Source organism: Lissotriton vulgaris, chromosome 8 (assembly GCF_964263255.1).
Source record: "Lissotriton vulgaris chromosome 8, aLisVul1.2, whole genome shotgun sequence".
NCBI lineage: Eukaryota > Metazoa > Chordata > Amphibia > Caudata > Salamandridae > Lissotriton > Lissotriton vulgaris.
Window position 1 is genome coordinate 60,991,775 of NC_141696.1, and position 24,703 is coordinate 61,016,477.

Genomic DNA, 24,703 nt, shown 5'->3' on the forward strand with positions numbered 1-24,703 from the left:
CTGATTTACCATCTACTTGGCATCCACTACCAATATGCATTGCATTTTGAACCTGCCCTACATACCTACACTTTTCATTGCAGTTCTACCCCATTAAGTTTCTACCCACCTACTCGCCTACTCTGCATGCAATACCATCTGCCTTTTTTCTTACTCAATTCACCCAGTGTAATGCTCACTATCTGCCCTTCATATTGTGCTAATCCGAGTGGCATTTCATCAGATGCCCATCCTCCTTATCTGCAAGTGCCTTGCCCAAATAATGCCTGTCTTCCTGCGTTATCTGCCCATCCTCTCGTTATGTACCTAATGCAGTTGAATTGTGCCGTCCTTTCATTTGTCTGTGAAGCAGTAACTCTTTTCTTCACCAGTAGTGTGTGATTGGGTGTGCGCTTGTTTAGAAAAATGTCTATCATGTCTGGTGATTCAGGAAGACATTCTAACACTAATGTATCTCTCAATCTTTCTCTCCAAAGGATCCAGTGTAAGGCCATGTCAGGCTCTATGAGTAAAGATCTTGTGAATGATAACAGCTGCCTGCAGTCGCCACTCACTTTAAACCTTCACTCATCCCACAACGATCTCTATAGTGAGATCAAACGGAATACATCCCCGAAGAGCCGCAAGATCTATGCTTCCACCAATCTCCACAGTGCAATGGGCCTGGAGACCTCGCCAGACGGGGTGGGATCCGACCGTACTAACGCCAAGTGGATGAAAGAAGGGCAGAATCAGATGCGGAAAGCCGCAGAACACGTGAAGCAGGACCAAAACCGCAATGTTACATCCGAGCTTCCTGAGAAAGGCGGCATCAAAGAACTGTCCAACTTGAACCCCTTCCATGAGAAGAAAGAGATCCAGTCGTCTTCCAGCACCAAGGGGTTCCTCAACTACTATTCCGAGCTGGAGGTCTCTGCCAGGAATTCCATGAACAGCAGCAGTGGGCTCGAGAAACTGGTCATAGACCTCAATGAGGAGGCCACAAAAGGGGACTATGAGGATGAAAAAAGAGAAGAGGATGAGGATGAAGAAGCAGAAGAGTATGAGGAAGAGGACTCCACACCTGTGCGGAGTGAGCAAACTGACCCCATTACTGCTGAGACAGCAGAGTCTGAAATGAGCTCCGAGGCCCTGGAAGCAAAAGTGCCCATGGATACACAGCCCGAGGGAGGAAAGGAGACCGGGAAGAGCGCCAGCCTGCTGTTTGGGATGAGAAACACCGCGGCCAGTGACGAGGACTCCAGCTGGGCCACCTTGTCGCAGGGGAGCCCATCCTACAGCTCGCCCGATGACACAGGTAGGATGCATGCTTGATTTGCCACTGATGATGACAAGGCTCTATTTGTCACTGCAGTGGCAAAAGATTATTGGAGTGAAAATAGCTTAGATGATCTTTTGCCACAGCAGTAACTTGAGCAGTTTATTTCTCAGTGAATTAATAAACCCAAAGGTACCGAAACTAGATTGGAGCTGGTGAACCTTGAAGATGAAAATCACTTGAATTGAGATTCATTATAGGTTATGGAATAAAAATGTGCTGCATGCTGCAAGATCCGACGCAGGATGGCTGTACTGTTTAGTAAAAATCGGGTGCTGGCCAATGCTGGAAGGGATATCTAGTTGCGCCTCTCCGCCCGCATGTGATTGGCTGCTAAACTAACTAAGAGGGTTTTAAAAATGTGCTACTGTTTAGGTGTGTTGAGGCTTTTTGGCAGGTGCCCTGCGGTAGTCGCTGTGGCCGTAATAATTGGCTCTAGGCTGTATGTATGCATACAGCCTAGAGCCAATGGTGACCAGCTTTCTGGGGAGAGAATGATGTGCCTTTGTTATCCTCCCACCCAGCCTAATGGCAGCTGGCACTGTTGGGTTTTGTGTACCTTGCTGGATTCTAATCTCTAAGTTATGGGCTGCATAGTCTTTATTGACCAGTCGAAATGGTAGGTGCTAGCTGTGTCGTTGGTGCTAGCTGTGTCGTTGGATCCTGTGATTTTCTTGTTGTGTTTTTGCAGCGGGCATTGCAGTGTGCCATTTTACATGGTATACAATGTGCTGACTAAGTTTAAATGCGCACTCATTTTTTGTGCTTCATCATAGATGATCAACTCTTGTGAGCCCCCACATTTAAAGGGCACGCCCAGAAAGATTCCCTTGGTCCCAAGGGGATCAAACTCATCACACCCCTTTTGTAGAAAAGTAAAAAGGACGGGTGTCTCTTCTCTACAGCGAGGTAGGCTCATCTATATACCGAATGGAAGGAATGAGACAACTGTGTCAGAGGGGGTCTCATCTGCAGGAGCTGTCTGTTGATGCATAGACCCTTACCCCGACTCCTGAGAGCAGTAGAGAGACACAGCTTTGTAGGATGTATAATATTAGGTTATTATCTATAATCCACATGAAAACCTTGTGCGTCAGAATGATGGAAATTATTATTGCAATATCAGTAGCCGTAATATAAACAAAGATCAATAGTAGAAAAAGCCAAGGCCCGTTATACTGCACATACGAGTTTTTGAAATAATTGGTCTACACTCTACCCAACACCTTTATCTACAGTATGCTCATGGTATCCTATAAATGATCAGTATTTTACATTAGTACCTTCTGCTAAGACATGTGGTACCCCCAGATACCTCTAGAAAACCTCCAGGCCTACAGCCCAATGAGGTCTGACATTTTCTCCCAACAACCTTTATTTGTTTCTGCCGCTCTCCAATTCCCAGGTGTCGTACCTTTCTCCCAAACGATTGTCTGTGTATGAGGGGGGCAGAGTTGTGCAGTCTCTTTTATGTGTATTCCTGCATGAACAATTCCTTAGTTAGAAAGATTTCCGGAGGGCGAGCATATGTTGTATCAAGCCATACTTCCTTCTGCGCTGCCTTGTGATGACGCTCTTAACCTGTAGCTCTCTGGACAGCAGAATGGGAGTTTCCTCTTCACTGCTTCTGTTGTTGTTATTAGCGCAACTAATGTCAACCTGCTTGTAAAATAATATGGCGAACGTGCACACTCCGTTGGCTATTATCACCATTCAAAGCATTGGTTTTCTCGTCACCAAGCCTTTCACATGCACACCCTATTTAGAGCGTCCTTTTTTGCCATAACACTAGATCTAATTTGTATGTTAGGTGCATGTGTCATAAGAAAGGCCCTGCCACATAGACCACACCTTTGATGTGCTGGGCTGCATCAGGATTGTGTTTCAGTGACTTCCTTCCTGTATGATGAATGTTGCCTGCTTGTTTGGTCTGCACGGTGCTGTCTCTGATGGTGGTAGCTGGTGTTTTTTTAGCACTGTGATAGTGTGGTTATTGGATGTGTTCCATCAGTTTGAATGGTAGGAGTGACGTAAAGGCTCATAGGTCACTAGTATGATCTTGGTCTGCATTTGAACAGCTCTGTTACTGTGTAGTGTGTGGAGCTGCCTGGTGGACACTGTTGTATGGCAAATGAACATGCCAGTCTGTGCCACTGTTGGGACCGGTGGTGACTACAGTTGTGATGTGCTGAACTATTCTGCTCAAGGTGGTGGGCTATGGTGTTCTTAAGCTAGAAAGTAATGCTGGTGTGATGTGTTGGTCTGCAGTGTGCTGGGTAATATTGCTCCTGAACTATGGTATTCTGGACCAAAGGGTGGTGCTGGTCTCTTTAGTACTAAAAACAGCATGTGGTTATGTATTTTTCTGCTCTAAGCTAGTCCTCTTGCTGGGCTGTGGTTTGCGGGCCTGATGATAGTGCTGTACAGTTGTGCTATGTCATAGTGATGCTCCACTGGAACAAGGGCTTGCTGGGCCACCGTCTGGCACTAAAACCAGACAGTCGTCTTTCGCTGTGGTGTTCTAAAATAAAAATTCCTAGCTAAAGAGTAGAAACTTTCTCTGCTCCCATGTAACAAATTGAAGTAGTGTAAAGCCTACCACGTGAAACCAATCTCAGACTACCCAAAGGAAAAACATATCATGCATCGAATACAAACTTCATTTAAAGCACAGTTTTAAAATAAGCTTCTTTAAAACATTATGCAACTTCCTAGTATAATCGTTTAAGGGAGGGAGAATGCAACAAGACTTACAACTGTTAGTTCCTTGGACCTGTAATATTCATCAATGTGTCCCAAGTAGAATTTAAATGTTCCTTCTTGTAAGCTAAGTAATGTTATGCTCTGTGTCAGGATCGGAGGTGAAGATTATTCTGCTTCAGATTGTGCATTAAAGTTGCTACATCTACCACAGGCCTAGACTAAAAGTTTATGAAGAGTCAGAAGACCAATCAGCAGAGTGTATTCTATCCTCCAACTTGCTTTCAACTAGGAACTTCTTGGAGATCTTTGACCCCACAGAGAAAATGCACAAACACTGAAATGTGTGTGCCTACCTCTTGCATAACATATGTAACCCCTGTCTCCAGAATCTGGGATGAAATTTCTGTGAAAGGTCCTTGTCCTCCGTATTTTCAGTTTTCATGTAATGACTTCATACTCACTAAAATACTTATAACCTAGAGTTGTCTGGAACATCAGCATACAAAATTGATTCAGTAGCTTTTCCCTCCAGGCAACTGTAATTGATATCATCTGAGGTAAACCTGCCTGGCAAACTCAAGGCTTGCACACCTGACGCTTTTACTGGAAACGCAGCGCAGCGTCATCTCCATCTTGGCTGAAAGTCCCTTCCTTGATAGGCTATCATTTATTCATGGTAATGCGAGTTGATGCATTAAGCTCAAAGCCCTAAGTTGCAAATATCTGGGCTTAAGGAGCTTGGACAACCTTGCCGATTTGAAAAGTTTGTAAAAACAATGGGTGTTACCCCTCATGACGTCTCATCACTTGATAGGTGTCCTGCCAAAATCGCAAATCAAAAATAGTTTATTGACTGACTGCTGCTCTGACAAAAACATTTAGAACGTGTGCTACTTCTGCCTCCTGGGATTTTGACCCTTCTCTTTGCAACTGAACTTGCTTCTCTTAACTCTCCCTGAAGGTCATGCTTTCTATTTGCGGAATGACAACTGCTCTGAAAGGCCATCTTCTGTGAAAATCTTCCACGCCACTAAACATTGACACCCTTCAAGACAAAAGGAAGAAATTTCCCCAGGGTGCTGTCGGAATAATCTGAAAATGTAGCAGGGAGGTCAGACGCTTGCAAAAATAAATCAGAAGTCAATCCGGTGTCTTCCATATCAGAGTAATCGGAATGAGGTGAGCCTTCTGTCTCCACACTTGTACTATCACACTCATATTCATGATGAATGGATAGTGGGAGACCGTCATAATGTATGTCCTCAAGTGAGGCAACTGCAACCTTGAAATAAAGTCTCCTGCTGAAGAACCTAATTATATGGGTGTTCAACTCCATGGTGAATAAATCTCCTGCACACATACCCCTTGTTGACATCGGCATCCTGAAAACTCATCTTTCCACCATCGTTATTAGATTCTTGAAATTGCAGATCATTTCAGCCTCCTACCAAGTTTTGTTCACCCAGAACATTTTCATTTCTTCAAAATTCTGAGACTAGGCAATGATGCTAAAACCTTTTTTACCAGTACCACCAAAAGCTTTGATTTCATGCCCCTGTTGTCCCGCTTCCTTTGACACAAAATCTTGATCTTTCCCTGCCCAAGCTATTCCCATCAAGCTATTCTGAAGCTGTGCCAGGCAGTTGTTGTTGTGGAGGATTCCACTCCTCTTCCTCCAGTAGCAGTGTCTACAGGGCATGTCCCACCAGCTGTTATCTGTCTCTATCCCTTGGGCTGGCGATGTTCCAATGATTGCACAGCCATTACAGCCTCCCTCTAATCCAGCGTCTTCCGAATTTCACCCTCTTACCTTTGCTCCTACCTTTGTCTCTTCTGTATATGAAAGTGTTCCATATTGTGCTATTGCACTGCTCCATATTGGATCGGTCTCAGAAATATATCCTTAATCAAGGGTACCAAAAGACTGGTGCCGAGAAATTCTGTCCCTTCTCAGTTATATACTCTGCACCTTTCTAATTGTAAATGTGATTTTTTTTGCACCAAGGTGAACTCTGATCTGCTGCTATGGAATCCATTGTAAACCTCATAAAGCATATAGTTCGACTGGAACAAAGATCTGACTTGTCCCTGCTGATTACAAATCCTTTATACTGGAGGAGGTCTGCAGTCCTCTTTAGATGACCCTACAAAATTGAACTATCCTGGGCAATTAGCTGTATGTTGTCCAGATATATCAATAGCCTGACTCCCCCTGGCTTTCAGTAATATCACCGCAGGCCTCATGTTTAATTGCCAAGGGACTAGGGAGAATCTGAAGGGAAAGAACTCCAACTTGAGCTCCTGGTGGTGCCTCATACCTGTGGTGAGGGGATATGATCGGCACTGTCAGGTCAACATCTTTTAAGCCCTCTGTCACCATCCAGTTCCCTTTCCCTATTTCCTTGTAAAGATGGACCCTGTCCATCTTGAAGTGCCTGTACCACAGTTATAAATTGAATTCCTTTAGGATTATCACCATATAATTTTTTTTCCTTTACCTCCAGCAGAAATGCATTGTTTAAAAATCCTTCTGATTGGCACCGACCTGTACCACTGCCCCGTTGCTCGTCTTCTATGTCTGTGTATTAGAATGCACTCTTCTCCAGAAACAAAACATTCTCTTCCAGGGGATCCTCATCAATAGTCATGAGCATTAGAATATTCCCGCTCATGAGCGGGACCTCGGAAACACTACAATATATGTGCCCCACATATATATATATAATTATATATATACAAATAGGCAACTGAAGCCTCATACACATCAGAGCTGAATCATGCTGTAAGGACTTCCCATCTGAAATAACATGCATTAGAAATAGGGAAAAACAACAATAAAACATGTTTTGAAACGCTTTTAATGCTCAGCAGACAGTAGAAAATCTCATAAAGGACTGAAAGCATAGCCAGCTCCCAGGCTGAATTGCAAACCACAGTCTAAAAAGACTGAAAAGCGAACTCATAGCAACATAGAGATAAACTGACACCGTGCCTTTAAGGCACCCCTGACCCCCAGCTTCCCATCATGCCTCAGGGGTGACAGTTGGGTCAGTTGTTCTCTCCGGCTCCTTCAGGAAGGATCCTGGCAACACAGCTCCACTTCTTCCTGAATTTTGTCAGAATTTCTCTTCACTTTTCACAACTTTAATACCTTACTTCGACGTTTTTCATTATTTGAAGTAAGGGAATGTCTTTTTTTGACAGTTTTGGGCATTTTTAACATCTTAAAATGCCATCTCTTTTTGACTGCTGCCCTTCTTGTGGTAAAAAGAAGGCCAAGACGGACTCTCATGAGGTCTGTATACTTTGTCTCCCTGAGGATCATGATCCTAAAACCTGTCCTCACTGCCAAACCCTGTCCAGGAGAACCCTGAAGGACAGGGAAAGAATTCGCCTGTATGGCCTGGCAGATAAGTCATCTACAGGAAGGTCTCCGGTGAGGAAGGGCTCCAAGAGGTCTAGAACACCATCTAGAAGCAAGACCTCACGTCCTTCCACTTCAGCGTCGGGCTCGGCGCTGAGAAAAGATCTACGGATTGGTCAGTTATCCAAGAAAAGACCTTCGACAGCGGGCTCGCCGTCAAGGAGAAAGAGTCATTCAGGTACGTCGTCGACGTCAAAGATTCGTGATCCTCCGCCGTCGTCAACCCAGCGACGATCGGCGTCGAGGAGCATCACCCTTCCGCCGTCGTCAACCTGGCGACGATCGGCGTCGAGAAGCATCACCCCTCCGCCGTCGTCAAGCCGGCGGCGATCGGCGTCAAGGAGTGGAGGCCCTCCGCCGTCGTCGACACAATGTTCGGCATCGAGAGCAGGTTCACCTCTGTCATCGCAGATCAATTAGCGATCGACGTTGAGAGCCAAGAGTCCTCTGCCGTCAACAAATCGGCGGCGATCGGCGTTGAGGATGAGATCTCCGCTGTCTCAACGGCGTTCAGCGTCGAGGACGCGTACCCCTCCGCCATCGTCTCTCAGACCTTCGACGTCGAGATTACACTGCTCCGCCGCCGTCGTCGCAGCGACGCTTGGCGTCGAGAGAGAGAAGTCCTCCGCCGTCGGCTTCACACCGCCGTTAGACGTCGAGGCATCAGCATTCTTCACCTACTTCTCACCGGCACCGGTCGCCATCGAGACGAGGTTTGACGTCGAGTAGACGAGATATCCATGCAGCGTCGTCACCGGCGCCGAGAAGTCCGGAACCAGGGAGATCGACGTCTAGAATGCGTACTGGTTCGGCGTCGAGAGGTTCTTGCCTGACGTCAAGACCTGCCTCAGTGAGATCTAGAGCGGGATCGGTGGTTCTGGTGACGGAGTCAGCCTAAAGCCATTCATCTTCTCACTCTTCCAGATGGGCTTCTACAAGATCAGCCACTCCGGAAGCTAGAAGCCATGTCCACAAGTCTCCTTCAGAACAAAAGGAGGCTCCTTCTGCTGCTGGGTTGTCCCTAAGATGGCAACTGCCTCTTCATCACTGGCAGGATTCAGGGGCAACGAGGCGAATGCAGGAGTATGCCAGTCCTGTTCACAGGTCTCCTCTTTAAAGACTAGTGGAAGAAGTGGACACGGAGAGCTCTCCTAGACATAGAGCCCACACAGAGAGGTCCCTTGAGGGACGGCACTATAGATCACGTTCCCCCAGACGGGAGGAACGCGCAATCAGATCAGGAGGCACAGTGCTCATCGCAGAAGTAGAACAACACCATCTACTTCCTCGACTTCCTCCTCCCTCTCCTCAAAGAGGGATTATTCCCCCACACTCTCTGACAGCCCTATCTCTAGGATCTCTCCAATAGATGACATTAATACCTACCATGAGGCTCTGCAGAGAGGGGCGCAGAACCTCTGCATCGAGATGTCTGTTCCTCCGGTCACGAAAGTGATTTTCGAGACTCTTCATCAGAAGACTTAGTCTCGACCGTTGGTTCCCTTGGTTCCAGGTTCCAGGGATTCTTGACCCTGTCATGGACACTTTTCTGTCTCCAGCAAACATTAGGCGGTGCTGGCTCGCATCCAAAAGAAATACAAGCCGGCTGCCTCGGACCCGGTCTTCGTTAAGACGGATCCACCTGCAGACTCTGCGATCTTAGTCGCTGCACGCAAAACACATGCGGTTACTGCTACTTCCTCGGTTTCACCGAATAAAGTAAGCAGGTCCCAGGACTCGTGGGGTCGCAAGGTCTGCAATTCTGCGGATTCTAACCTTAAGGGCTCCAGCGTGGCTGCGTTGTTCGGCCGATATGACAGGGCTTTATGGGATTCCTTGCAACGCTTCAAGACCAAGCTGCCAAAGGAAGACCAGAAGGACTTCGACGAAATAGTAACCGAAGGTTCTCTGGTGGCAAATCAGATGATTAGCACAGCGGCGGACCGCGCGGTGCTATCGGCGTGCTCTTACGCGCATGGAATATGCACCAGGAGATCCTGGTTAAGATTGACAGGCCTCAAACCGGCTGCGCACAGAGAATCTTGACCCTTCCAGTCTCTGGTTCTTCTCTCTTCGGCACGCATGCAGACGAGGAGATGAATAGGATGAAAACCGAACTGGACACTCTCAAGGCAGTCGGCTTGGAAAAAAAGAGAGTACAAGCGTCGGTACAGACCCAACCAATGCAAGGGGCCTCAGCAGAGGGTTCAAACCCCTCAGTGGTCCAAAAACAAGAACCAGGGCAAGTCCCAGTTTCAGAGACGGAAGTCCAACAGAGGTAGAGGTGGTCACCAGCAACAATCCTCTACCACAGCGAGGGCAGGAGGGAAGTTATGAGCAGTGGCTTCCTCTGACGCCGTTGCCCACTCCAGTGGGAGGAAGTGCTTCACAACATCTGGCAGAGTGGTGCAGCATCACAAAAGATCGATGGGTGATGAATATACTGCGCAATGGATACACGCTACGTTTCCGTGCGCTTCCGAAGGACATACCTCCGAAAAAATCTCGCCCTCACCAACTAAAGCTGCTGCGGAAGGAGGTGAAGGCGGTTCTTCAAAAGCAGGCTATAGAAGAAGTTCCTCTCTCTCAAAGAGGAAGGGTAGTTTACTCCAGGTACTTTATGGTCCCCAAAAAAGATCAGGAGCACAATTTTCGACTTATCCTGGACCTTCGACTTCTGAACAAGTTCCTAGTGAAGGAGAAGTTTCGCATGTTGACCCTTAACCAAATATGTCCACATCTAAAAGTAGGAGGTTGGATGTGTTCGGTGGACCTCCAAGATGCGTAAATCCATATTCCGATTGCACTACGTTATCGCAAGTACTTACGGTTTGTGGTCGGCCACAAACACTACCAGTACTAAGTCCTGACCTTCGGGCTAAAGTCAGCTCCGCGAGTCTTCACCAAGTCCATGGCAGTGATGGCAGCCTTCCTCCACAGAAAAGGTATTTTCGTTTATTCATACTTGACCGACTGGTTTCTGAAAGGACCATCCCCTCTGCAAGTAAGAAATAACTTCCAAGTCTGTCTGCAGCAGTTACACAATCTCGGCCTCCATGTCAACATGGAGAAGTCAGTGCAACAGCCCACCCAGACCATCCATTACCTAGGCTTCGTTCTGGACACAAACTTGGGAAGAGCGTTTCCTTCGGAGGAGAGACTTTCTTCAATGCGGCAGAAGTGCAGGATTCAACTCTAGACGCAGAATCCAACAGTCCGGCAGGTGGGGCGTCCCTGCTGGGATCAATGGCTTCCTGCATCTTCCTCATCCCCAACGCCACGCTGAGAATGCACCCATTGCAGCAAACTCTGGAGGACCAGTGGGATCAATCGACAGGTCGCTGGGAAGATCGGATCAGTCTCTCCCAGGCAGCGAGATCCTCCATCAAATGGTGGACTCTGCTTCGGAATCTGTTGGTGGGGTCCCCTTTCACCAGCCACTTCCGGTACAATCAGTGGTGACACTCATCGCTGCAAGGATGGGGGGCACACATGGGGTGCCTTCAGATACAAGGACGGTGGTCAGCAAAGGAACAATCCTACCACATCAATATGTTGGAGCTGCGAGCAGTTCACCTTGCTCTCAAAAGCTTTCCTACCTGCCATCGAATCCAGCTCGGTCCTATCTAAACAAACAGGGTGGTACGCGGTCACGCCCTCTCTCCTTGGACTCCCAGGCGATCTGGCACTGGCTACTAGCCCGGAACCTCTCGGTGGTGGCAGTGCACCTTCCAGGAAAGCAAAATATCAAGGCAGACGCACTCAGCAGACACTTCGAAGATCAGCCAGACTGGGTGCTAAACGACAAGGTGGTGGCAGACCTTTTCCATCAATGGGGTCATCCGGCAATAGATTTGTTCGCAGACGACAAAAACAAAAAATGCCATGCCTTCGCGTCCAGATTTCCACCGTCCAGGGACAAGGGGGAATGCGCTTCTGATGGATTGGTCAGGGACATTTGCCTACGCCTTTCCTCCCATGCCTCTGATCCCGAAGGTGGTGTCCAAGCTCATCAGATCCAACATGAAGATGATTCTGATAGCTCCAGCCTGGTCACCGCAGTGGTGGTACCCGGACCTTCTTCATCTGTCGGTATTTCCACACAGGAGACTGCCTTGCAGGCCGGACCTACTGACCAAGATGGGCGGGAGGATTCTTTATCCCAACCTTCCCTCGCTGAACTTAACAGCATGGCTCCCGAGGTCCTGCAATACAGACATTTGAAACTGCCTCCAGATTGCATGCACATTTTAAAAGAGGCTAAGAGACCCTCCACAAGAGCGTCATATGACTTTAAGTGGAAGAGGTTCTTTCTTTGGAGTAGAGAGCATCACTACAATCCTATGAAGGGGCAGGAGGATGTCATTTTTCCTTACCTTCTGTACTAAGCTAAATCTGAGTTGAAGTATGCTTCTATCAGGGTGCATTTGTCGGCCATTACGGCGTACAGGAAGTCGCCTAGCCAACCCTCTTTTTTCCAAATGCAGGTGGTCAAGGACTTCTTACAGGGGTTGAAGGTTTATCTCCCTGTTCGAAACCCTTCTCCTCCATGAGAGTTGAACCTGGTGTTATCTAAGTTGATGGGCCCACCTTTTGAGCCCATCCAGAGGGCCTCCTTGCAGCACTTATCTTGGAAGGCCTCTTTTCTTGTAGCCATTACATCCGCGCGCAGAGTAAGTGAAATCCAAGCGCTGTGTACGAAAAAGCCTTACACTGTTTTCCACCATAACAGAGTGGTCTTGAGGGCGCATCCGTCTTTTCTCCATAAGGTTGTGTCTGATTTTCATATTAATCAGTTAATTTCCCTTCCATCTTTTTTCCAAACCCAGCGACCCCGGCTGAGCGGTCGCTACATTCCTTGGACCTCAGAAGGGTGCGTAAATTTTACTTAGAGAGTACCAAGGGCATAAGAAAGACGGATCAGTTGTTTGTCAATTATGGCGCCATGAGAACAGGCTTCCCAGATCAGATCCAGATCCAGAACAGATCAATTTCCAGATGGATCGTGTCCTGCATTAACTTAGCTTATCAACTGGCGAAAAGACCCTTACTGTTGTCCTCTAAGGCGCATTCCACTAGGGTGAAAGCGGCCACAGTGGCTTTCTTACATGATGTTCCAATGTCAGAAATTTTCAAGGCTGCAACCTGGAGATCGGTTCATACTTTTACGAGGCATTACTGCCTAGAATCCGATTCCAGGGCTGATACTCAAGTAGGCCAGGCCTCCTTGAGGAATCTGTTTGGATAGCCATCTATCTGTTCAAGCTTAGTTTCTTCTAAGCTTATGGGTTATATTACTGTTTTGCTCCCTTGCCCGCAGGGAGATGAGGTGAGGCTCGCTTTTCTATTGTAATGCTTATGACTATTGATGAGGATCCCCTGATGAGGATCCCCTGGAAGAGAAGGATTAGTTACTTACCTGTAATCCTTGTTCTCTTCCAGGGGTATCCTCATCAGTCATAAACAACCCTCCTGCCTCCGCGGGCAAAGGATTTTTCCTTTGTGGAAATATTGTTCATTCTTTGTGCCATGGCTTTATTCAGTCTCCGCAAAGAACAACTGACCCAACTGTCACCCCTGAGGCATGATGGGAAGCTGGGGGTCAGGAGTGCCTTAAAGGAATGGTGTCAGTTTATCTCAGTTTCTATGAGTTAGCTTTTCAGTCTTTTTAGACTGTGGTTTGCAATGTAGCCTGGGAACTGGCTATGCTTTCAGTCCTTTATGAGATTTTCTACTGTCTGCTGAGCATTAAAACAGTTTAAAAACATGTTTTATTGTTGTTTTTCCCTATTTCTAATGCATGTTTTTTCATGTCATGATGGGAAGTCCTTACATCATGATTCAGCTCTGACGTGTAATAGGCTGCAATTGCTTATTTGTATATATATATATTTGTATATATATAATTATATATATGTGGGGCACATATATTGTAGTGTTTCCGGGGTCCAGCGCATGGGCGGGAATATTCTAATGACTTTGAGGATACCCCTGGAAGAGAACTAGGATTACTGGTAAGTAACTAATCCATATTGTGTATTAGGATTGCCCATCTGACCTGGTGTACCTTAACCTTGTGGTACTAATACCTACCTGCCAAACAAAGGCATCCCTTGTCAGGGGGTGCCAGTTTTGTGTAACTGGTCTGGTCTTACCTTTAACCTCACAAATCAGGATATTTTGCATCCTGAGAGGCTTGGGTAACTACCTCTCACCACTGTCTCGGCCTGCTCTGTTGCAGGACAGGAAATGAAGAATTACTCACTTGCCCAAACTTTCTGAATAATCCAATCCCCGCCTCTTCCTTTAAGATCTCTGAATGGACACCAGGGCATTACTGAAGGTGTTAAGGAACTTCCAGAGTTCCCTTATAAGAGCTGCTTAAACAGTCATCCCAGGGCCACTGGGCCAGAGTCTGTTTTTGCTAGGTCCCCTAATTTGAAGTTCATTGTAATGTGCAGAGCCTGAGGAAATTGCTCAGTTCATTTTGTACAGGAAGGTAATATTTTTGTGTGCCCTTACTTATAATATTTCTTGGTCGATGGAGGCTGCTTACTTTTTGGAGTGATCTGCTATTAACAGTCTTTTGTTAAAGGCCCTAAATGTTCACTTTGGCTGTATTGGCAGGGCCTTTGGATCCCCGTTTGTGGTCCTTAGATAATCTGGCCATGAAAGTTGATATATTGGTGTCTGTTTCAGTGGTCTGGGCTGCCTTTCTGGGATGGTATTGATTATTCTGCTCTAGCCCTCAAATACCAGGTGACCCTGACCAAGAGAGTACATTCTGTCAATCGTAAGAGGCATACTTTTATTTGACTTAAACATTCCTGGTCTGTCATAATTATTCCTTTCTCCCAATACTCTGGGTTCTCAGGGTTCTAGTCTGCCTCTACCATAGCCTTCGTAGGAACCTGGCTTGAATGTCATGAATGGTTTCATCCCAAATCTGCACGGGGCCCCTCTGAAGACACCACCTCTGCTGTTCACAAATTTAGTGGCCAAGATTGCCATTAGACCCAGAAATTAATTTCCTGTTGAGAGGGTTTGTTTTCGTAACATGAGCTGTTCAACTAAAAGCCTTTGAGAAATTCTCACCTTTGCTGGTGATCACGTTTCCTGTTAGATTTTGAGTGCACAGGGGGCTGATCTGTCCTAGAGCCCTCATGGTCTGCAGTGTCACCCTTCTCTTCTTCCCCTAGGGAAGGGTAACTCATTGGTCAGATTAGCCAACTTGTAGAGTTCTTTACACAAAGCTGTGATGGCCCTCTGTACTCTGCAGTTCAAATCTTTTATGAAGCCACCCCCTGAGCATTGAAAGGCTATGCCTCTTGTTTTATTGCCTACCCCAGAATGCAGAAACCTCATGCCTGATAACTGAAGCTATGAAAACCTTCTGAAAAATGAGTAATGAGTCACTCATACTGGTGGTACTCAATCAATCAATCAATCATTGACACTTATAAAGCGCGCTACATACCCGTAGGGTCTCAAGGCGCTGGTGGGGGGGGGGGGGGGGGAGGTGCCGCTACTGCTCGAACAGCCAGGTCTTCACCTTCTTCCTGAAGGAGAGGTGGTCTTGGGGCAGGCGCAGGTCGGTCGGGAGGGAGTTCCAGGTCTTGGCGGCCAGGTAGGAGAAGGACCTTCCTCCTGTCGTCGCTCTTCGGATGCGGGGGACGGCGGCGAGGGCGTGGTTGGCTGATCGGAGGTGGCGTTTGGGAGCGTAGAAGTTGACTCGGCTGTTGAGGTAGCTCGGGCCTTGGTCGTGTAGGGCTTTGTGTGCGTGGGTGAGGAGGCGGAAGGTGATTCTTTTGTTGACTGGGAGCCAGTGAAGGTCTTTCAGATGTCCGGAGATGTGACTGGTTCGTGGGATGTCGAGGATGAGTCTGGCTGAGGTGTTCTGGATCCGCTGGAGTCTCTTCTGGAGCTTGGCGGTGGTACCGGCGTAGAGGGCGTTGCCGTAGTCCAGTCGGCTGGTGACGAGGGCCTGGGTGACGGTCTTCCTGGTCTCGCTGGGGATCCACCAGAAGATCTTCCGTAGCATGCGTAGGATGTTGAAGCACGCCGAGGAGACGTTGTTGACTTGCCTGGTCATGGAGAGGGAGGAGTCCAGGATGACGCCCAGGTTTCGTGCATGGTCAGTCGGTTTGGGTGCGGTGCCCAGGGCGGGGGGCCACCAGGAGTCGTCCCAGGCGGAGGCTGAGGAGCCCAGGATGAGGACCTCCGTCTTGTCCGAGTTCAGTTTCAGGCGGCTGGTCGTCATCCACTCGGCTACCTCTTTCATCCCTTCGTGCAGGTTGGCTTTGGCGGCGGCGGGGTCGTTGGTCAGGGAGAGGATCAGCTGGGTGTCGTCGGCGTAGGAGATTATGCTGAGGTTGTGTTTGCGTACGATGGCCGCGAGGGGGCTCATGTAGACGTTGAAGAGGGTGGGGCTCAGAGATGATCCTTGGGGGACGCCGCAGATGACTTCGGAGGCCTCTGACTTGTACGGTGGTAGGCGGACTCTCTGTGTTCTTCCGTCGAGGAAGGAGATGATCCATTCCAGCGCCTTGTCCTGGATGCCGATGTTGCTGAGGCGCCGTACTAGGGTGCGGTGGCAGACCGTGTTGAATGCCGCGGAGAGGTCTAGGAGGATGAGGGCCGCTGTTTCTCCATTGTCCATCAGGGCTCGGATGTCATCGGTGGCGGCGATGAGGGCGGTCTCGGTGCTGTGGTTGGCTCGGAAGCCAGACTGTGAGGGGTCGAGGGATCCGTTCGTCTCGAGGAAGGCGGCCATCTGCTTGTTGACGGTCTTCTCGATGACTTTGGCTGGAAACGGGAGGAGCGAGATGGGGCGGTAATTCTTGAGTTCGGTGGGGTCCGCTGTGGGTTTCTTGAGAAGAGCGCTGAGTTCGGCGTGCTTCCAGCTCTCGGGGAAGTTGGCAGTGTCGAAGGATGTGTTGATGTCTCGCAGGTGGGGTGCGATGACAGCGTCGGCCTTGTTGAAGACGTGGTGAGGGCAGGGGTCGGTCGGTGATCCGGAGTGGATGGAGTTCATCGTGCGGATGGTGTCTTCGGTGCTGATCGGGGTCCAGGCGTGGAGGGTGGTGGTGGGGGGTGGTTGTTCGGTCATGGTGTGCGTTGGTTGGTTGTTGAAGCTGTTGTGTATGTCGGCGATCTTGTTGTGGAAGTATGAAGCGAGGGAGTTGCAGAGGTCTTGCGATGGGGTGATGTCGTTGTTTCCTGCGCTGGGGTTGGAAAGCTCTTTCACGATGTTGAAGAGTTCCTTGCAGTTGTGTGCGTTGTTGTCCAACCGGTCCTTGAATGCTGTTTTCTTGGCGGCGCGGATCAGCTGGTGGTGTTTCCGGGTGGCAAGTTTGAAGGAGGTCCTGTTGTCCGGTGTCGGTTCCCTTCTCCAGACTTTCTCGAGGGCTCGGCAGTTCTTCTTGGAGCTCTTGAGTTCGTCGGTGAACCATGGGGCCTTCTTGCTGCCGGGTCTGCTGGGCGGGGTCCTCAGTGGGGCGAGTTCGTCCGCGCAATTGTTGATCCACTTCGTGAGGTTGTCTGCGGCCTGGCTGGGGTTCGCTGAGCTGGCAGGAGGGTGCTGGCTCAGGGAGGTGGCGAGCTGGTCTGCTGTGATCTTGTTCCAGCATCTGCGGGCGGCCTGTTTCTGGTGGTGGTGGGACGTCGTTCTCTTGAAGGTGAAGTGGACGCAGCTGTGGTCCGTCCATTGAAGCTCTGTGGCGTGGCTGAAGTCGATGTCTGTGCTGGAGGAGAAGACTGCTACTGGTACTGACCATCTCCTTAGGCTTCTGGTGTGTATCGCCAACACCTGTTAGAATGCGATGTCAAGGGCAGACTCCGAACTGTTGCAGCACTACTTACCAGACAATAACTTCAATGGAACAAAATTACATTGGGAGCAAAAAAACAATGGATTTAGATCCAGATCTCTGCGCTGGGGTGAATTATTGACATTGATCAGCATTCTGTCCATCAATTGTTCTTTTTGCATTTTTCACCCAGAGTGGGAAAGGTATGCCCAGATGTGGGTCTCGTGCTCTCCATGCCTCTGTGGTCAAGCTATCCTGGCTGATGAGGGGTGATGCTCCGAAACCGGTCTCGGGATGCTTGCTTCCGGTCCAGGGAGGACCTGGCCTCTCAGTTCGGGTTGGACTGTTCCCATGGGGAAACGGGTCAAGACCAAATTTGCATATGGCTGGGTTAAAACTGGATTGGCATGGGGAGCAAAAAAATGAGGACTTCGGCCAGGATCTCTGTACTGGGGTGAATGCTTGACATTGATCAGCATTCTGTCCATCAACTGTTCTTTTAACAAAATTACTAGTAACAGGCAGTGTAACGAATATGTGCCTAAGACAGACTGCAAAGGCATCTGGCTTACGCTGCCATGTGAACGGCTTCGGGATCCACTGCTCTTTTAGAGGACCACATTTCACCCTAAAACTAAAAGGCTGAGACGGAGGCTAACTTGATTGATACACAAGAGGCTTGAAGAAGCCTCAGGCAAAGCGCTGCATGGGGGAAACAGTGCTGGCCCTAAATTTTATTTCATTTACTTCCATACTCAAATTAAAGCAAATGGTGTTTGCGTCATTTCGCTGGTGTGTACATACGCTCTGATACATGTGCTTGGCAGAATTACATGGTGTCGAGCAGCGGGCAAATAGCAGGCTCCAGTCTATGTTGAGTTGCCACTGGTCAGCTGGGCAGGCCTCTTGTAATTCTTTGTGTTCCTGTACCTTTAACAGAGGCCAGCTGTAGACCGGAGTTGGAACGGGACCCTGTAGAAGGCTATACAATACCCGGGGCTTTTCTGTGCAACACAGACTCCGACTCACCTATACAATCTTCTCTCCCTCTACAGTTGCACTAAACAGGTTCTTCCACCAATCTGGAAGAATTAGAAGTCCGTGAACCGGATGAAGACTGTCACGTGACAGCCAAGGGACCAATCGCGAAGCCAACCAGCCTTCTTACCTCAACCTGTTTTTCACCAGAGAAGAAAGAAGAGGAACCCAGCGTAATCCCGTAATAACATTCGAGTGCTTCTCTACAGGAGAGCCTGGATCCGAAGCTGATCTAGTTTTTGTCCCAGGATTGGCAGAGAGGAGGATTTCGAGGCTAGTTTAAATAATGCATTCCGGTTAGGGCAGTGGCAGCTCTTGATTTAAAAGAGCGCAGGGTGACTTTGGCTACAAGATGTCCTTCCTGGTGTTCAGTGAGTTCTGTTTGTAAGGGCTGGAAGGCAAGTGCTCAATTGGCTAATCAATTTTGTACATTCTACTGTGATAAATCCTCAGGATATTGAAATTAAAGGCATTGAATTTTACACGATCGGCAACCTCAACGACCACCTCAGAGCTGCTAGGTGAACCCTGATTTCCGGTTGCAGGCCCAGCACCTTGGGGCTTTGATGTAACATCCAAGGATTGTGTGGCCAAGACCTTGGAGTCAAATTGAATTGGGCAGGCATCCAATTACTCTACAAGCAGACCTTCATCCTTTAAATTGATTTCAGGTCTATCGTATTCACCTCGTGGCGTTTTCGAAATCTTGTTTTTCATAACACGCTTTAAGTATTTTCCCATGCTTCCTTCAGCATTAGAAAACCTGACTGGTCTCCACTCACATCATGCGTGTAGACTTGCATGTTTGTTTTGTGAACTAGGCAACTTAGTGAACTTGGTCTTTCTTCTGCCATGGGACCTGCTGAAGGTACCCGAGATTTGATGGTCTCTTGCACCTTTTTAAGGTCCCAAACTGCAGCTTAAAAAAAATCATGTAAAAAAAGGCATAGCTACGTTGAGATCCAGCCAAATAAACACAATCCAATCTCTTCTAAGACTTTGGTCCCCTGAACACTCACCATGGATATGACAAAATGCAGGTCAGCAGCCTGTGAACGCTCATCCACAGGCAATTTCTTATTCATTAGTCAAATCTGTTCAATTTGATGCGTCTTAAATAAAATAAAATACAAATTGTTATCGGATCACAAGTGATCTGTGGCACAGTTTCTAGACTGCTGGTCTCCTAACACAAAGCAGAGCAGAGCATTATTCCGGTTCGAACCCTCCTCTTCTAATACAAGCCACTTCGAATGAAAGTCATGTTCCCGCTCTGTGTCTGCTCGGGGACTGTAGACGTTGATTCTGAATGTCCCGTCTGCCTGCACTACTCCCCACAAAGCTATTCATCAGCTAAGCTTGTCAGGGTTGCGCTCGACTCCTTTTTGTCGTTCCTAGTTATTCTGTGCATGTCAACTTATCACACCTTTCTTCAGCCAAATGAGAAAAACAAATTCAAACCTGGTCCTTGGGAGCAGTACTGTGAATGTGATTGATTAGCCTGTAACAGGTTGAGGCAAACCACATTACCGGAAGCATTCTGCTCATGCTGGTGGCAATCAAAATGGTGACCCGGCATTTGAGGAAGTCAGCTGTTTTGGCTTTGTGTGGTGGAACTGTTTTCTCAAGTTTCAGTGAGATAAACGGGCTATTCCCCAGACAAACCGCAGAAGTGCAAGCTCCTGATCTGCGGAAGGGCACTCGTTGTGTGATGCCCAGCTGCAATGCTAAAGGTAGTGCTGCCTGGCTCTGGTATCTGCCCCCTGCCCTCCTCACATCTCCTGTGCTTGAGTTTGAAACTATTGCTTGCCCATTCAAAAATGTACACTGAAGACCGATTTTAATACACATTGAAATAAAATGTCATCACTTTTTGTTGTGAGGTTGCTGGTCAGTTATTTATATTGAGCTACAGTGAACAATGCTGGGTGTTTTATTTGAGTAACACTGCTTCCAATTATCCCCCATTATCAAAGTGTGAACCTGTCACGGTTTCACGGTTTCACATGCTGTGTATAAATCCAACATCTAGTGGTTTTGTCCAGTAATTGTATGGCTAAGGTTTTATTGTTGGCACCTACACACGTCATTTGTAATGTTTACCATAATTCCAGAATGACTTTCTGCATCTCCTTCAGATTCTTCTTTCAGACATATGGTTTGGAAGAGACATTGATGTTTTGTATACTACGTCGACATTCAACACCACATGAGAGAGGCGTTAGGGCCGTGGATAAGGATACTCCCCGAAGAAGATATCTAAGCTAAAAGCAACACTGAGAAAAATAGGCTTTTCTTAATAACTTCAAACTTAGGAGGGTCAGAGAATGTACATTTTCATGGTCTGGCTTGACAGCACAGATGTCGCTGGACAGTTATGCGAGAATTGCAAGGAGACGGGCTTTGGCGCCACCCACATTTTCGGACACAGAAGTACATATCCTGATTGCGCATAATTTGTCTGCTTCCACAAAAAAGTGCTAGCTCTCCAGACGGATGTGATCATTTTGTTTATTTATCCAGTTGCCTGAGCTTGAATTTTCAGGGGCACACTCTAGACATTTTAATGCTTTAAAAGTGTCTAGATCGCTAGATAATGGTGTTTTTCTCCGAAAGTAGTGCAGATAGGAGGCAGACGGTCATTAACCTACAGAAATATTTAGGCCTGGCTTGTCAATGCAGCTGTCGCCTGACATTTTAGCCTACACCGATATCATTCTACAGTTCCTTTTCTTCCACACAAATACTGATCTGTTCTCATGCTATCTACTTGCAGTACTTCACATAACCATACAACAGTCCTTTAAAGGCATGCTAATGCCAATGCTTGTTTTTTTGGGTGCTCATTTGGTCCCTTTGATTAATGCACAGAGATGTGGAAAATACACCATTTACATTTTGCCTATTGAATATGCAAATAGTCTGATGGTTACAAAGCCTGTGACCTCTGCCTACCCAAGAGCCATAGCAGTGGTAACGCTGTGTTATGGCACAGACAAAAAAGCATAGTATAGCTGGTTTGGGACTGTCCGCTAGAAGGCTCGTGAAAGTACAAAATGTTCAGCAGCAGGAGTTAAGCATCAATATAGAGGTGGAGGTTGCTGAACCGCTACTGAAAGATTTTTTTTTTTTTATATATTTCGAAAAGCTGCAGCTTACATTGCCTCACGAGTGTAAGCCTTTGGAGAAAAGCCTCGACTCTAAGACAAAAACAATGCCTTAGTCATCAGGCACCAGCTCTTGAAAGTCCTGTTGAAACACCAAATGGATCAGACATGAGATATTAGTCTCGTATCAAGCCTGATGTGGATCTTAATTGAAATATGATTGAGACTGGAGAAGATTAGGGGCAAAGAGTCGAGCACACCCCCACGCAAAGGCAAGCATAGGGCTGTCATAATCAAGACCATCGTCGGGGTTAGAACATGAGAACGTCGGCTTGAAACGGAGCTGGCTGCTGTCCACTGAATTTAACCCCATTTTGTCTTCTTTGAGAGATAGTGTGAGAGAGAGAGAGAGAGAGAAATACTGTGAGAGAGAGAGAGAGGGAGGGAGGGAGAGATAGAGAGAGAGATAGTGTGAGAGAGGGAGAGATAGTGTGAGAGAGGGAGAGATAGTGTGTGAGAGGGAGAGATAGTGTGTGAGAGTTAGAGATAGTGTGAGAGGGTGAGAGTCAGAGAGAGAGAAAAAAAAAGCTTGCCTGAACCCATACTAATTAGCGACTGCGTAAAATGAGGAAGTCCTTAGGATTCCTATAGGTCCTGAAGAAAGCTGGTTGGCATAATAGGCTTTTACATTATGGCTTTATAGGCCGAAATGAGCCAGTATTTTCCAAAGGCTTCCCCTTTTTCCAAAGGCTAGTGACCACTACCTTGGTAAATGTCTTGGGGGGGTACCTTGCCTCCCAATAACTCATTATAAATAATAGCTAATATGCTACTAATTGTTCACCAAATACTTTATTAGCCTATGCCAGCAGCCCATCTCACCCGGATTGATGCTTTGGCGTTCGGGAATGCGTCGTCTGCGGATTCAGTCTCTGCCGCAGTTATAGGAAGGATAATAAAGCAGGCATCTCAATAGATTTCAGACATTTTTTGACACTTTCAGGTGCCGGGCAATCTGGAACCTAATAAAAGCGGGAGTAATGCTTGAGGGACACCTCTCCAATGTGATCCGGTTGAGTGACCAGCTTGTTCGAAGGTTCATGATAAATAGACTTAATGATGTTGTTGTTGCTCTTCTTTCTCGCAGACCAGGTTAAGCAGCGACTACCATGCTCACTCTTCTCCTAGCTCTTTTGAAAGCAAGTCTTCTTGTTCACTATCTCTGCCGCTGTAAAATGATCTGTAAGGCTTGTTTGGCTTTAAAAACTTTATAAATAAATAAATAAGCGGATCTCTTGCTTCATGTGTATTGGATACAATAACCGCTGCAGCTTCTAAGGCACACTGCAGAGACGTTGCTTTAGCCTTGTGCCTTTTTTAGAAGCTGCACTTAATTCGAGATTGGGGCTCTTTGAAGGCTTTTTTTTGTGGTGAATCAATCCGAAATAGAGGAGGCGATTCTCAAGCTCCGTCCTGAAAAGTCCTCAAGTGCATTACACATATGGGCAACCCGAGTAAGGTCTATTAATTGTGAACTGTCTAAAAACCATTTCGAGTGGGTATAAGCTGCATCCTCAATAGACAGCTTGGGTGTAGGAGCCGAGCGATCGGAAAATCTCTGCCAGGCCTGTGCATAGAGAATGAGAGATGAACAAATGATTATGCTGGAAGAGGACCTAAAACGCTTAGAAAAACATGTGTAAGCTAACGTTGATGGATGCTCACTTGGTCGGCCAAGGATCAATATGGGCCAGATCGTGTCTCCTTTTAGCCAAATAGGGAGCAGATTTAGCCTTGTTTTCCTGCTTATCAACTTAGGACAACACCCCCCAATGGAATCAGCCCAGCATGTGCTCCAGTTTGTTTAAATGAATCCATCATGGCCTTAACCTCCTTGCCCCAAAGGGCAGTGGACAATGACATGTCAGGAAAGGTTTGAAATGTAAAGTTACCCACAGTTTGAAATGATTTGCTGCGCAGATAATCTCCAAAGTTCACAAGGATTGTTCTAGGGTTTTTTGCAGATTAGGAGTGAGGTAGCCAGGGACCTGAGGAGCTTGCATGATTGTGAGATCCTTAACTGAGGCTGAAGACTCTGGAATTCCATACGTTTTCACCAACTCATCATTTAACTTGTCGACAGCCTGGCCTTTCTTCTGACCTGCAGCTAAACCCACAGCTGTTGTAAGTTATTACAGTTGAGCAACTGTATCATTGCTTTCTTACAGGCCTCAAGGGAATGCCTGGTGTAGCCTCCAGATGATTACTTTTCTTAGTCTTGAGCGAGTCTAATCCCTCGGTTTATTGTACAAGGAGGATATCTTTACCCATGCCTCCTCTACCGGCTGGTGTTTTTTCTAACACTGATTGTGTGTATTAGCAGACCAATGTGTAATTTTACTCTTGTTCCCATGTAACTGTTCAGATGGGCCTGAACGGCTCAGGGTAGCTGCACTACTCTAGTACACTGAACCTGGTTTTAGGTCTCGCCTGAGCCAGCGCATGCACTGCTCTGCGAGACATTTAGTAAGTGGGTTTTCAAAGTGCTACCATACGCTTTTGCTGGCCTCAAGCTTGCGGTTACGCGCACGTGCATTCGCGCAGCCATCTGGCTTTCCTCTCAGCCTTTCGCTCTCCTTAAGAGCCTCCTCTCCTCCGCCTTCCCTGCTGCTCTTTCACACTAGCCACTTCACGCGCCACACCATCTGGATTTCCTCTCGGCCTTTAGCTGTCGCTGTCCCTCAGAGCCTCCTCTCCGCCCCCTCATTCATTCACTGCTGATCCTCTCTCGCCCTCTACATTTGCACTCGCAGGCTCAGCCAAGTCATTGCTCACCACACTTCTATCACCCGCCACTCGCATGTCATTCTGAGCGTTGCGAGGACGGTGTGGGTGGACATAGCTTGCCTTGGGTGTTTTGATAATCAGTCGGCATTGGTGAGTTTCACGTCCGGCACGGGCTGATAACATTTCTTTTCCCCATGCTCCTTCTCTGGTGCCATATTTCACATGCTTGAGGACAATCGGCCTGTTTCTCAAGAGCGCAATTTCAGAAGAGTGGAAGTCTAGTGACACCTTCGGATGGCTGTAAATAACAGAGCAGTCTAGTGCCCGTCATCTGAGCCATATCTGGACTGAAGTTCACAAGCTGATTGATCTCTTTTCACCTCACCTCTCCCCCTCGAGCAGAAAGCGAAGCTTGTCGCGTGCTCCCTGGGATGAACTTGGACGATGCCCTAGAAAATATGGCTTCGGTTTCGGGGGTAATTTCTCAATAGCACAGCCGCCTCATGTCAATGTTACA

General features: G+C 47.6%; 1 protein-coding gene across 2 annotated transcripts in view; it reads left to right on the top strand.

The window, feature by feature from the left end:
* The window catches only part of APBB1 (amyloid beta precursor protein binding family B member 1), a 465,162-nt gene that overhangs the window by 105,268 nt on the left and 335,191 nt on the right, over positions 1-24,703 (top strand). For both annotated transcript variants that reach the window (XM_086933711.1, XM_086933712.1), the window contains exon 3: positions 477-1,297. In XM_086933711.1, coding sequence (XP_086789837.1) covers positions 493-1,297 — 805 coding nt within the window. In that variant the 5' untranslated portion in view covers positions 477-492. The remainder of the gene's footprint in view (positions 1-476; positions 1,298-24,703) is intronic.